The 15,014-nt window shown below is 54.3% G+C and overlaps 1 protein-coding gene across 1 annotated transcript in view; it reads left to right on the top strand.

Annotated features, from left to right (window-relative positions):
• Window positions 1–489: 489 nt before the first annotated feature.
• MBP (myelin basic protein) overlaps window positions 490–15,014 on the top strand; it is a 101,548-nt gene continuing 87,023 nt past the window's right edge. The window contains exon 1 of the mRNA XM_070452999.1: window positions 490–734. Within this exon, the coding sequence (XP_070309100.1) occupies window positions 546–734 (189 nt within the window). The 5' untranslated portion in view covers window positions 490–545. The remainder of the gene's footprint in view (window positions 735–15,014) is intronic.

Raw genomic sequence — 15,014 nt, 5'->3', positions numbered from 1 at the left:
ACTGGGAGCTGGCTCTCCTCGTGGTGCAGCCGGCTCAGGAGACCCGGGCTGAGCCTCGCCAGGGATCAGACTTCCGCTCCCCCGGGGTGAATAGTGAAGGGTCCCCGCCGGGTTCCGGGAAGCATCAGATCCGACCCCGACCCGGAAGCTAAGTCGTGAGGACTCCAGCATCTCCGCCAGCGTCTCTCCACACGCCTCCTACTTTTCCACCATCAGGAGGTCGAGAATCCGGGGGGAAGGGCCATCTGACTATGTGCAGGTGACTGATGTCCAAAGGACAGTCTTCCTTCGGACCAAGAGGATGACACTGACCACAAGCAACAGATGCTCAGGCCGCAGACCCCAGGGCGCCCCCTCCCACTGTGGCGCCTCTCTCCGGCCGAGCACCTGTCTGTAGGCTGGGTCCACGAGGACCCCCGGGAGTTCTCAAGGGACCAGTCTTGCGGCGGCCTTGAACCCCAAGCAGCAGAGTCAGCCGGGGCAGCAGAGTCGGCCGGGCGGCCGCACTCGGCCCCTCGCCGCCCGCGGAAAGGGGCGTGGAGCAGATGCTATCGCAGGTCCCTCCCCGCGCTCGGGCGGGGTGGTTCGAGACTCAGCCGCGAGCGGAGGCTCTAGAGCCGCAGTTCAGCCCGGGCCGGAGTCCGCGCCGCCCAGGGCAGCCCCGCGCGGGGCCCGCGTGCACCTGGAGCCCGCGAGGCGGAGCCGCCGGGAGGTGGTCGGCGCGCGGGCGGCAGGTGGGCGGCCCGGCTCACGTCGGCCGTGTTTACCTGGCTCGCAGGAAGCCCGGGAGGCGGGGGAGGAGCGGCGGGCGCGCCCGGCCCTCGGAGCAGCCGCCAGACTGCGCCGCCGCGCCAGCAAGGACGAGCCTGCGGCCCCGGCGACCCGCGGCCCCGACCCCGAAGGCGGCGCCGGCGCTCCGGGACCCCGCGCGCTTGGGGCCCGGGCGGCGGGCGGCGGCCCGGACCCCGCGGCGCCCTCGGCCTTGGAGAGAGGATCGCCGCGCGGTGCGTGACCTCGCCGGGGGGGGGGGGGGGTGGCTTTGTCTGCGACCTCGGAGCGGGGACGCGGGGACGGGGCGCGGGGCGACCGCGCAGGTGGCGGCAGGTGGCACGCCGGTGGCCACTGTGCGAGGGGTGGACGCGAGTGTAGACGCCGATCCGGAGGGGCGGGGCTGTCCCCGACGGGTGTCCAGGTGTGGGCCAGGCCGGGCCGGGGCCGGGGTCGCGGGCAGAGCGTGGGAGGCGCTCGGGGTGGAGTTTGGGGTGGGAGGTGGCAAAGGTCAAGGAAGCCACCCTGGGCGGTGCGGGCCGCTGCGGGGGCGAGCTTTAGGGCAGGCCGGGATCCCCGCCGCTTAACGTGCTCCGTAAGGATACGTCTGGAGCTTACCGCCGACTCCTGCCTGCCCCCTCCCCCAGCCCGGGCGAAAACCAGTTTCCCTTTGAGTGCCGAGGGCGGCGACAGGCGACTCTCCGGGCTTCCGCCTTCCGGAGGCCCGGCCCGGCCCCGCCACGCCGCCCGCGCCCACCTGCGCGCCTGGCGCCCGGGTGTGAAGCCCCTCTGGGCCCGGAGACTGGCCGGGCGTCCAGGGGGTGCCGCGTGCTCTGCACGATTCCTGGGCACCCTGTGGCTCTAGCTCCTCTGGGCTGCTGGGGGCACTGTCTCTTTTCTGCCAGGGTCTCCTTTCTCCTCTCCTTTAGGAAGGCAGAGGGGGGTTTGGAGAAGCCTTAGAGATTCTCTGGGGATCTCAGTAGGTCTCTGGCAGGAAACAAGCGCCTTTGGGTTACTGGTTCTCCCTTTTCCAGTCGCAGCAGGGTGAGAATCTACACCGTGAGTTCAGTTAACCTCTGCGGCCAGGGCTGGAGTGTGTCTGGGGAGACGCAGACCCGGTTCAGGGGCGCTGGTTGTTCTGACAGGGACTCCACACCTGGCCTGCAGAGATTCTCAGAGGAAGGGTGCTTTAGGGTGTGTCCGATTTAAGACCTGTGGCTTTTGGACAAGACCCCCAGCTCAGGGAACGGTTTGCAGAGTGTGGCCCAGGAGCCTGGGACACCCCGACTCAGGCTCAGTCCTGCCCCCTGCTCCCTGGCGGAGCCGCTGCAGAGTGCTGGGGGCCTTCGTGGTCGTGGGGAGCTGAGTGGGGTGCAGACCCAGCCGGAGCCAGGGCTGAGCAGCTCTTCAGGAAGGGATGGTCAGCACAGGGACGCAGCCTCACAGCTGGGTTTCTCCCAGTGCAGGGGGGTGGCCATCAGTCCTCCTACCTTTTTTTTTTTTCCCAAATAGGATAAACCAAAACCTGAAAGGAGGGAATCCAGTTAAATATTATGTAAAATGGTGGCTAATAGCTCCAATGGTTTAACTGTTCTGAAATGACAACCTTTACTAACTCAGGGTTAAACAAAAGCTATTTGGTTCAAATTCACTTTAAAAACTTTCCAAAGTATCCCATTTCTGCCTAAAGACAAGAACACTTTGAGTCACTTGTGCTGTGATTTGGTGTTGAATCTGTCTGGCCCGGTTTGGGTCAGGAATGGCTCTGGCCACATGCCCTGAGGAAAGGCATCTGTGAACATGGAAAAGGGCAGAGACCAAGCTTTCTGGTGATTTTTCTTTTTCCTCCTGAATTTTTAAACGTTAATGGGATGTTATGTTGTTTGACTTTTAGTTTCTCTCTCGAGTCTTTAAAAATCTGACACTGGATCAGCAGCTGTCCCTGGGCCTTTTCTCCCCAGGTATCCAGGTAGCGTTTCTGACCACTTCCCAGTGGCCAGGCTGCCTTCTGAGAGCCACATGTCATTGCATTAACAGGTGTGATACCCTGCGATGCCCTCATTTGATGTAACTACCCTACTAGAACCCTCATTTTCACTGACTAGGAAACCAAGGCACAGAGACACCCGGGGGCGCCCAGGACTCAGCTCCAGAAATCTGCCGCCAGCCCCGGTTGCAGCCCTGCAGGGCGAAGAGGGCACCTTGCAACACCCACCGAGCTGCCTGCCTCTTCTCTGTCTTTAAAGTTCCACCGCTGAGGAGTGGCTACACCCAGCAAAGCCTGCTTCCTCTTCAGATGGTGGGACTGGACGGCTGCTGTCCCGTCTCTGTTAGGCACCTTCTCCCTAACTTCCTCAGTAAAGTTGTCAATAAAGCGGGAAAGACAGTTCTCTAATGCCGCAGCACGGCTTTTCCTAAGTCGTCCCTAAGCAGTGAATCACTTCACTGGTCCTTTAGAGCCACCCAAGGAAGCTTAAGTCAGCCTGAGCTTGGGGCCCCAGGAGGTGGGTTTAATCAATAGTAAGTGTACAGTAATTTAACCAACAGTAATTGTAATGATGCTGAAGTGCCAGTATTTTGGTCACCTGATTAGAAGAAATGACTCATTGGAAAAGACCCTGATGCTGGGAAAGACTGAGGGTAGGAGGAGAAGGGAACAATAGAGGATGAGATGGCTGGATGGAATCATTGACTTAATGGACAGGAGTTTGAGTAAGCTCCAGGAGATGGTGAAGGACAGGGAAGCCTGGCCTGCTGCAGTCCGTGGGGTCGCAAAGAGTTGGACACGACTGAGCAACTGAGCAACAGCCACAGTTATACACAGGGAGACCCTGCTGCTCTCACGCCACGGATGCGCAGTGAGCGCAGTGCAAATGTCCCTAAACGCGTGGCCCTAGGCTTCAGCCCCAGAAACGGAACCAGCAGAGACACACATGCGTGACTTAATGTGAGGAACTGGGGCCAGAGGCCTGCAGGGTGCAGGCTGGCGCTCTCGGGTGTGAGCTGAGGCCGCCCTTGGGGAAAGAGCTGCCCTCACCTCACAGCAAGGCGTGGATAACCAGCAGTGCATATTATGAAGCTTTCAGCAGTGTCTGAGAGTCAATAACTATTAAAAATTCATAAATATGGATCGGAACTCTGAGCATCACTAGTGTGAGGCTCCATTATAATAATAATAAAAAAGATGGATGCCTGGAGAGTGAGGATAGACAGACTGGTGAAGTATCTGGAATGTACCAAACATTCTAAGACTCAGCAACATAAAACAAACCACCCAAGAGGAGAAGTAACTGAGCAGGCTGGCCCAGAAGAGAAAGCCCAGGGGGGCTAGGAAAATGGGAAGGGATGTTTAACCCGCCAGTTCTCAGAAGCAGAAATCATATCAGTGGGATAACTTTTCATAACCATTTGTGAAGATCTTACCGTCTATGCCAAGTATTGAGGAAGATAAGGAGAACTGAGAACTCGCATGATTGTGAGTGGAAGTATAAATAAAAACAGACACTTTAGACAAGAACCCAGAAAGGCAGATGTTCCCTGTGACCCGGTGATCGGGTGATCGTGGTTCTGAGTGCACCCCCTAGGGAGAACCTGGGCTCAGTGCACAGGGCACACACAAAGGTTACACCCAGAAGCAATTTTTTAAAATATATATATATATATTTTTTTATTTGGCTGTGCTGAGTCTTAGTTGCAGCCGGCAGGACTTTTAGCTGTGGCATGTGGGGTCTAGTGTCTCGATCAGGGATCGAACCCAGGCCCCCTGCATTGAGAGTGCAGAGTCTCAGCCACTGGACTACCAGCAAAGTCCCCTGGAAGCACTTTTAAAAACCTTGTATTTTGAGATCATTGTATATTCACATGCAACTGTGAGAAATAATAGAGCTCCACATATGCTTCATAATGTCTTGCAAAACTATAGAGGACATCGTGACCAGGAAATAAACGTTGGTGCGACTGATCGGAGGGGCTGAGATGTCAGATTTCACAGGTGACGTGCTCCCATGCGCCAGTGTGTAGTTCTGTGTAATTTTATTGCACGTGGATCATCGCGTGACCACCCATGCAGGTGGGACAGTTCCATCACAAGGTCTGCAGGCTGCCCGTTGTGGCCACAGCCAACTTCCCCTTCCTCCACCCTATGCCCTTCACAGCCACTGCTCTGTTCCCCATTTTCTGTAATTCGTCATTTTGACAATGCTGTTTAGGCAGAGTCATACAATATGCCCCCTTCTTTTTGGCTGGCTTTTTTCAGTAAGTGCAGTGCTCTCAAGATCTGTCCAAGTTGTTCAGTGTCTGGACAGCTCGTTCTTTTTTATCACTGAGTAGCATTCTGTGGAATGGATGCCCCTCACCCGCTACTCCTCTAGTTTTTTGGTTTTAACCGTCCACCCTTCGAGGATTTCCAGCTTGTGGCTATTTGAGGGCATCTACTATGATGCACAGGTTTTTGCGAGAACACGGTTTTCGGTTTTCGCTTCTCTGGGATAAATGCCATTGCTGAGTCATACAGCGAATGTGTGTTTCAGTTCACAAGACCCTGCACTCTTTTTTTCCCAGAAAGTCTGCAGTGTTTACATCCCACCAGCCAGGTGTGCGTGGCCCTGGGTCTCCGTGGCAGCATTTGCACAGCCATGGCTTGGTATCTGAGCTGTTCTGACAGGTGTGCGCTGACACTTCACCGTGGCTGCAGTCTGCGTCTGCATCACAGACAGCTATGACTGTCTTTCCACGAGCATGTCTGCCATCTGCACATCCTCCCAGGGAGCAGCCCGGTCTTGCCTTTGCCTGCTTTCTGATTGACTTGCTTGGTCTCGTTAGTTCCTTGTAGATACACTCTGGAGACAGAGCTGGTGGTTTGCAGTTCCTGTCAGGGTAGCTTGTCTTCAGCCTAACCACCGGTGCTTTTGCAGGGAGAAACTTTTTCATTTTGATGAGATCCATCTATTAATTTTTTTCTTTGTGTCTTGTGCAGAATCTCAGGCTACTGAGACCCACTGAATTGAAACCTGCATTGTTTGTTTATTTAATTTTGGCTGTGATGGTTCTTTGTTGCTGCGAGAGCTTCCTCTAACTGTAGTGAGCGGGGCCTACTCTCTTAGATGCAGGGTGCAGGCTTCTCACTTTGGAGGTTTCTCTTGTTGCGGAGCATGGGCTCCAAAGCACAGACTCAGTAGCTGTGTTACACAACTTAGTGTAAGACTAAGTTACACACCAGGCTTATTTGCTCCAAAGCATGTGGAATCTTCTTGGACCAGGTATCAAACCCATGTCCCCTGCTTTGTCAGGCAGATTCTTAACCACTGGACCACAAGGGAATCCTAATTTTTTTTCTTTTATTGATTGTGATTTGGGTGAACCCTTTGCCTAGTCTGGAAGATTTTCTCCTGGCTTCTTTCTTTCTCACAAGTTTTATACTTACAGTTTACACTGAAGTCAGTTGCCATTTCCAGTTAGTTTTTATATGATAAGTGAGGTGTAGGTGGAGGGTTTTGGTTTTGGTTGGTTTTTGTTCCTTACATAGGAATGCCACCTTGCCCCAGTATTGTTTTGTTAAAAAGATGATCCTTCCTCTATAGACTTGTTTTTCCATCTTCATCTTAAATCGTGTCCACGTTTTTGTGTGGGTCTATTTCTGGGCTCCCTGCTCGGTTCCCGTGATTGAGATGTCTGTCCTGCCACTGGGATCACACTGTCCTGCTTACCAGGGCTGAAGGGTGACCCTGACCATCAGGTAGCGTGAGCCCTCCCACTTCCTTCTTCTTTATCAGAGTCCTGTTAGCTGGGCTGGCTCCTGTACCGTTCTGCACATTTTAGAGTAAGCTTTATCGTGCCTACAGAACCCCTGCTGGAATATTTGTAGAGTGTGTGTGTGTGTGTGTGTGTGTGTGTGCGCGCCTAGTCATGTCAAACTCTGTGACCCCATGGACTGTAGCCCACCAGACTCCTCTGTCCATGGCATTTCCCAGGCAAGGATACTGGAATGGGTTGCCATTTCCTTCTCCAGGGGATCTTCCCGACCCAGGGCTCTAACCCACGTCTTCTGCATTGACAGGTGGATTCTTTTCCATCTGAGCCACCAGGGAAGCCCCTGCTGTTTCATATGTGTGTGTGTGTGTGTGTGTGTCTATACACTTTTATGACGTATCTAAAAACCACTGAGTGTTAACTGCTCAGTCATGTCCCACTCTTTGCGACCCCATGAACTGTAGTTCTCCAGTCTCCTCTGTCCATGAGATTCTCCAGCCAAGAATACTGCAGTGGGTTGCCATTCCCTTCTCCAGGGGACCTTCTCGACCCAGGGGTTGAACCTGGGTCTCCTGCATGGCAGACAGATTCTTTACCGTCTAAACCACCAGGGAAGCCCCAGAACCTCTAAGAAGCCTAACTAATCTGCCCAACTAATCTGCCCCGCCACCCAGGCAGACCTACTATCTTTCTTTCTCTTTTTATAGTTTTCGATTTTCTTTTTTTGTTTTAATTGAAGCATAGTTGATTTACAATGTTAAGTGTTTCTGGTGTACTGCAGGCAGTTTACTTTTATATTCTGTTCCGTGTTCTTTTCCGTTATAGTTTATCACAGGGCAGTGAGTGTGCTCCCTGGTGCTACACAGGAGGACCTTGTTGTTTATCTATTTTATATACAGCAGTTGGTATCTGCTAATCCCAAGCTCCTAATTTATTTCCCCACTCCCTTCCCCCTTGGGAACCATGAGTTTGTTTTCTATGTCTGTGAGTCTGTTTCTAGACAGACTTATTTTCTGTAAGGACACAGGAAAACGAAGTGATGGTGTCCAGACAGGCTCCATCAGCATCCTGGGGTCAGACCCTCCCCCCGGAGGTGGGGGCCCTCCCCCCGCCACACCGATGGGGAACCAGGTGTAGTCTGTGGCTCATCTCTGTCCCTCAGTGACGCTCTGAATGAGTGGCGTCCTCCTCTCATTACAGGCGAGGAGACGCGAATTCTCGGGGGTCAGCAGGCCCGGGAGGTCCTCTGAAGTCCAGGGCGTCCTCTGCTCTGTCCAGCTCCTGAGGTCTCCGGAGCACATTTCCAAACCCAGGCATCCCTACACCCTCGTCTGACCACGTGTACCCGAGTCACTGTCCCCAGGGTGGGAGGGACGGTGGGCCACCTCCTGGTCCCCGCCGGCCCCAGGCCCCGTCCCCACGCTGATCACAAGTGTCAGAGACCATCCAGACACCAGGGGCTGCTATTTTAACAGGGGCCACTTTTGAAGGAAAGAGTCCATATGAAGACATGCAAGAGCAGCATCTCTCTCAGCGGTGATGTGACGGCCCACCTCAGAACTGCTGCCGGCTTTGAAAAGGGGTCAGTGGCTGAGAGCTGGTGACAAGGGGGCGCCGCCCTCCGGGGTGTGAGGCAGCTTCTCCGAGGCTCGAAGCCACAGCCTTTCACAGGAAACGAGCTTCTGCTCGGAGCCCCGGCCGTCGTTCTTGAGGAGTGACGCTTCTCCATAGGTCTGTGAATTTCAAGACCCCGGAGCAGGAGCCGTTCGGTGTGTTTTAGTGAACACACTGGATTTTCGAGTTGTGCTGATTCTAATTATGTGGTAACTAGGCTTGGATTTGGTTTATGCCTCCAAGGTGTTAAAAGTCTCAAAAACAGTGAGTGGTGGTGATGCTTCTTCTGAAAGTTGAGTTGGCCTGGTGGCTCATTGATTCAGGTTTTGCTTTGATTGGTGGCCGATGTTCATTGCGGCCCGCCCCATGGACAGCTCTGAGGGACACCCCGGGATGCCAGGTCCCACCCCGGGCCCCGCAGATGACAGCTGAGTGCTGAGGTCCCAGCTGCTGGGAGCCCTTCGGCCAGCGGCCCCCCCAGCTGGAATGAGACTTCCTGTGTGTGGCGGTCGAAAAAGCAGGCAGAGATGCTAGGTGACGTGCCCCACTGTCATGGGGTTTTCTGAAATGTTTATTTCAGAGCATGACTCCTGCAGTCAACTTCCCCTTGTTTCATGGGACGAGGGGGTTGGGAGGTGGAAACTCGCAAGGGTTTGACTTTTGTCAGAGTGTGAGGAACCTGGTGGCCCCATCCTCAAGATTTTCAGTCAAGAGAGGGTGCTCACTGGCCCCCTCACCACTAATAACTGCACCCGCAAGTGTGGGCCCCGCCTTTGGGGTGTGTCAGCGGCAGAGGGTCTCCCCCAGACACGTCCGGCACCCTCTGCTGCAGCTTGTGGCCCCGCCAGGCAGGGGCAGAGAGCCGGGGGCAGAGACAGCTCCTCCAGCAAAGATGCCAGAGCCCCAGCCTCCCCAGAGACCGAGGGCCTCCCCCCGGAGCCTGCGGAGACAGCGGGCGGGGGCCGGGATTGGCTGGGAACAGGATGCAAGCACCCCAGCAGATCACCTGCAGTGGCCGGAGCCAGACCCCGAGTCTCCTCGGGGGCTCTGGACGAGGATGACGCCAACAACCACCCCCGCCTGGCAGCCACTTGCCTGCATGTCGGCCAGAGCGCTCATTAAGTGCAGAGTCCTAGGCCCCAGGGTCTGGACACCACTTCGAGTCTTGGGTTCTTGGCCTAGGAATGTGCATTTCTAGTGGTCACGAGGACCACTGCTCAGTGAGAGGCAGAAATGGGTGAGGAGGGCCCCAGGTGTGTCTCGGCGACACAGGTTCACCTGAGCACACCTGCATGAGCTCCCGCTCATCCACTTTAGCACGATCAAGAAATTCTACTTCCTGGTAAATGACTTTCTGTTCAGAGAATGATTCATGGAAAATCACATCCTATACTGGTGATGTGTTCTCGTGCGTATCGTTTATTTTTGATACTCTCTCCATTTAGGGGGGTGGCATTCTCTTTCGTGCCTCTGAGCGCTGGCGTATCTGACAAGGAATATTTATGGATATTCATCCTCTCCATCCGGTTTCTTGGAGAGTTGGAACCTAACATTTTTGCTAAACTTGCTCTGAGACAAAAGCTCCAGAGCTGCATTGCAGGCGCCCAGACGGGGCAGCTGCACAGTTGTTTAAATCCCCTGGTTCTCCAGGACACTCAGAGGCCACACCGCGCCCTTCCAGAGGCCCTGCATGAAGGAGACGTGGCTCTGGCCCTGAAGACTGAATCGCAGTGTGTGTCATCAGGGAGCTTGGGGTCCTAAGACAGGTTTCCCAAGGCATTGCGTTTGCTGAGCACTTCGCAAGGTGAGCAAACAAAACCTGTACGGGATTCCTGACGGGGGGGCTGTGCCAACAGAGGCCGGGGACTCGACGGCCACTTCTGAGCCTCCCAGCAGCCACGCGTGCCCTGCCTGCCGCCTGGCTGGGGGTGAGTTAGGGTGAGGGCCGGGGCGAGGATCCGCGGCTTCTCCAGGGCTCTTTCCAGGATGCCCACCTGCCCTGCCCGGCTGTTCGCAGCAGCAGCTCCGTCCCCTGGTTCTGATCACGTTTAGTTTATAAGGGGCTCAGCCCTCCATCTCGCACTTACTTTCTGGGAAATTTAGACGTTTTCCTCGTCTCCCGTCATCCGCGTGGAGGTCAGGGTGGTGTCTGCTGTATCCCCGATGGCCAGTCTCACTAACCCTGATCATCATCATCCAGCTCACACACAGCAGAGTCTGAATTCTGCACAAGTCACCTCCGATACTTTGGCCACCTGATGCAAAGAGCCAACTCACTGGAAAAGACCCTGATGCTGGGAAAGATTGAGGGAGATGGGGATGACAGAGGATGAGATGGTTGGATGGCATCGCTGACTCAACGGACATGAGCTTGAGCAAACTCCCGGAGATAGCGAAGGGCAGGGAAGCCCTGGTGTGCTGAAGTCCATGGGGTCACAGGGAGTCGGACACAATTTAACAACTGAACAACAGCAACAACCACCACTGTCCAAGTCTATTCTTTACCAGTCAGGACGTGGGACATGGTTTATTCAGCTCACTGTGTTGCCTTAAAAAACCGCATCAACCTGGAACTTAGACACAAGTGATTCTCGTATTTTAGGGGCTAGGTTTCTCTGAGTGTGGTGGGGGTCAGGGTGTGCTTTGGTTGTTTTTATTCTGGTCCTTTTGGATGTCTGAAAATGAAATAACCCCGGACTGACGAGCTGAGACCAGGGGTTTATGAGGTGGGCTCCCATCTGGCGCCGTCTTCCTCCTGGAAACAGGATAAATTATATTTCAGACTCGAGCCCAAAGCATCACTGGTTTTGAAGGATCATTTATACGGCTGTATGGAAGATGCTGTCTGTTTTAAAAGGCAGATGATGATTACTTTATTCTGTCATTATCTCTGTTTGTCAAGACTCATTTTTGAAGAGAGAAGGATTTGAACCAGGTGTTAAAAGCTGGCCTTGTTCATTTCAGACAGTGTTTGGATATTGGTATGTGAAGAGGAAAAGGACATAGCGGTGCTGACTTGGCAGACGGCCTTTCTGAAAGGGCAGTGAAGTGTCATGTTTAAAGCCACATTAAATAACAGTCCTAACAGTAAAATATGTGTATTTATATGAAAATTTTTACGTAGAATTAGCAACACCAAAATAAAGTGTGTGGTGGGAACTTAAAGCAGATTTTAACGTGAAGGTAGATGAAAACCCATGCAAATATTTATACTCTTTTTTTAATAAAACCTCATTCATTCATGAAGACAGGAAAGGCCCCAGCTGTCATTTTTGTGGGCTCATGTGGCACAATCACCTCAGAGCCTGGAATCTCTGAGGCTTAACTTTATTGCTTTCACAACATACGGGCTTCCCAGGTGACTCAGGGGTAGAGAATCTGCCTGCCAATGCAGGAGACACGGGAGATGCATGTTCTATCCCTGGGTCAGGAAAATCCCCTGGAGGAGGGCATGGATACCCACTGCAGTATTCTTGCCTGGAGAATCCCATGGACAGGAGCCTGGAGGGCTACAGTCTATGGAATCGCGAAGAGTTGCGCACGACTTAGCAAACATGTGGGCTTCCCTGGTGGCTCAGCTGTAAAGAATCTGCAACGCTGAAGACCTGGGTTCGGTCCCTGGGTTGGGAAGATCCCCTGGAGAAGGGAAAGGCTGCCCACTCCAGTATTCTGGCCTGGAGAATTCCATGGACTGTATAGTCCATGGGGTTGCAAAGAGTCAGACACGACTGAGCGAATTTCACTTCACTAGCATACATATACACACACACAGACAACATGCATTGAAGAAGAATTTGACAAATGTACCCTGGACTCAATGCAGCATTTGTTCCTGGCTTTTTCTGCCTGGAGCCACCCTCGGTGACATGAGGTCTGTGATCTGTCAGAGCTCTGCAGGGTGACGGTCCCAAAAGCCACTGTTTCCCCATCTGTTTCTCAGGTTAGCCTGCCCATTATGGAGTTTTCTGCAGGCAGCTTATGTGGGTTTCATGACTAATTACAGATGTTCCGGGGTGCATGATGCAGAGTCTGGGAGGCAGGTGTAAAAACCCAGCGAGGAAGGAGACAGGAGTGTCTTTCATCCCTCACAGTAGGTGAACCCGGACCCAAATGGGTGCCGCGGACCACCAGGCTGAGGTCTCTGCACTGCATAGGCCTGGCTGCCTGTTGAGACCCCGTGTGTGTAGCCTGTCTGCACAGCTAACCAGCTGGTAACCAGGTAACCAGGCTGGTAACCAGGTAACCAGGCTGGAAACCAGGTAACCGAAAGGCCAGGCACTGCCCCAGATGCAGTATGGACTGCCCTGGGTTCAGCGGTTTCTATTACCGCCCTCAGTCGCTGCTCCCATTAGAGTGTGGTTCACAGCCCTTTGGAAAGCTGACTGGCGGCCAGGAGACACTCGGGTGACAGAGCTTGTCCTGTCTCATTTGGACCTGGCCCCCAGCTTCGGGAACCCAGCTGTCTGCGTGTCGGGCATGGTGCAACAGCTTCACTCAAACCTTATCTGAAAAGGCTCGGTTTTCAAAGCTCCCGGGGTTACCGGGCAGACGTGGGGTGCCATCCCTGCGGAAGTCAGTGCAGCCCCCGCCCTGCCCTGCCCCCTCGCTTCCCCAGAAGGACAACAGAACAGGTGACCTGTCCAGGGCCGCCCGCTGCTGGTGGTGGCGGAGACTAGACTCGGGCTTCCTGCCCCGTACTCCCCGCTTCAGTCACCCTCTTGGGCTCTTCAAGTGGCTCCTGACCTGTCTTTGGATGTTATCCCCTTCTTACCCCCTCTTGGCATCAAATCAGAAATCGTTTATTCACAGAAACCATCCTTTGGGGGGAATGTGAGTGATTAAGACCTCGAGTACAGTGTCAGCGTGTCACAGTTGATCGGATAAACACAGTATTGTCAACGCTCTCTGCCAAGATGTTTTCAGGTTGCATTTATTTCCTATAAAAGGCTTCTGAATAATCTTGATCGTGATGGAGAAATAAAACCATGAGGCCTCCACCTTGTGGTGATAAAGCATCCTTCTTAAAAGAAATGGCAACCCACTCCAGTATTCTTGCCTGGAAAATCCCATGGACAGAGGAGCCTGGTGGGCTACAGTCCATGGGCTCGCAAAGAGTCAAACATGACTGGGCGCGCACACACACACACACACACACACACACACACTCACTCACTCACTCTGAAAGGATGCTGATCCTTTCAGGCCTTAAAGACGACACTTTAAAAAGCAGGCAGAGCCAGGTGAGAAGCTCAGGTTCAAGCTGCAAGCTTACCGGCAGCCTCATGTCTGCCGTGTCTGTTGCTCTGTAGCTGCTTGTTGTTTATTCACTTACATAAGTCAGCACAGTTTTTCGACAACAGAATTTTTAAAAAAGATTGACTTGCGGGCCTCCCTGGTGACTCAGTGATGGAGAATCCGCCTGCCAGTGTGGAGACACGGGTTCCATCCCTTGACCTGGAAGATCCCGCATGCGGCGGGGCAGTGATGCCCGGCGCCACGGCTTCTGAGCTGAGCTCTGTAGGCCTGAGCACCTGGAGCCCGTGCCCCGCAGCCAGAGAAGCCCAAGCTCCGCAACGAAGAGCAGGCCCCCCTTGCCGAAACTAGAGCGAGCCCACACTCAGCAGCAAAGGCCCAGTGCAGCCTAAAATAAATAGTTAATTTTAAAAAAGATTCACTTGTAGGACGCACTGCTACAGTGCTCCATCCTTCACTGCTGCTCTGCAGTGGGGAATGACGTCGTGGGGAACGGCGGTCAAGGCTCCGCCCAGGCTGCAGTTCCTGAGTTTTGAGCTGTCAGAACATACATTAAAACGTGTGAAATGAAGAAGCTGCCCCTCTAACCCCCAGGCAGCTCTGATCCCTAATAAACCTGAGACTGCACGCACTGAGGGTCCTTTTCCTGCAGAAATTCAGCGCCCTGCCCAAGTCACCAGGTCAGCCTTGAACCTGTGACTGTGAACTTGTGTCACTCGGACTTTCCAAACCTCATGCGTCTCATCGTCTGTGGAAGGAGGAGTGTTGGAACAGCACCCACCTCGGCCTGGACGGGAGCAGGTTGGGAGGATGGATGTCTGGAGAGGTCCCTCCCGCCTCGCATGCGGGGAGCACCGCCACGCTGGCCGCCCTCTGGGGCCTCCCGCCTCAGCCGAGCCCTGTCCGTTGAGTCCTGCTCATCTGGGATGGGTCTTCCTCCCTCTGCTTTGTCTGTACCTGCCGCCGGCTCACGTTCCTCGCCCTCTGCAGTCTCGCACGCCCCAGTGACCATGCGGAACCCTGACATCAGCTCTGAGCCCGTGCCTGCAGGGCCGTGATGGGGTGATGACCACACCTGCCTTCTTTTCCCCGCTCAGCATCTGGAAGCTTGCGGGAGGAGCTCGCCTGGGAAGAAGGTGCCAGGCGGAAGACTGACCCTCTCCCTGGCACAGCCGTGGGGCTGCTGGTCTGAAGCTGAAGCGGTGAGATCAGCAGTCCAGGATTCACGTGTCCTCTGTGTTTTCAGGAAGATGAGGACTCGGGCTGTAGGTCTCTTGACCACAGACCTCATGCCAGCCTACGGCCTGAGCAACTGTTCCTTCCCTATGCACAGTTATCAGGAACTGTCACGTCTGATGCCAGGGAACATGTGAGTTGTTCTGGAGGTGAATTAAATACATGAGTTCCTTCCCCATGCAGTTATCAGGAGCCATCACGTCTGACGCCAGGGAACATGTGATTTGTTCTGGAGGTGGATTGAATACACAAGTTCGACATGCCTCCTGCCCTTTGATCACTGGCTCTGACCTTGTACGAGGCCCACAACATCTTTATTTTCTCTGTCTCCAGTGCCAGTGTCCTGGTTATGGGCACATCGGTACCTGTGATAGCAGCACGCATGTGACCCCCAC

Source organism: Odocoileus virginianus, chromosome 22 (genome assembly GCF_023699985.2).
Source record: "Odocoileus virginianus isolate 20LAN1187 ecotype Illinois chromosome 22, Ovbor_1.2, whole genome shotgun sequence".
In the NCBI taxonomy this organism is placed as follows: Eukaryota; Metazoa; Chordata; class Mammalia; order Artiodactyla; family Cervidae; genus Odocoileus; species Odocoileus virginianus.
The sequence above is the reverse complement of the archived record's forward strand: the minus strand, read 5'-3'. Positions and strand labels throughout refer to the sequence as shown.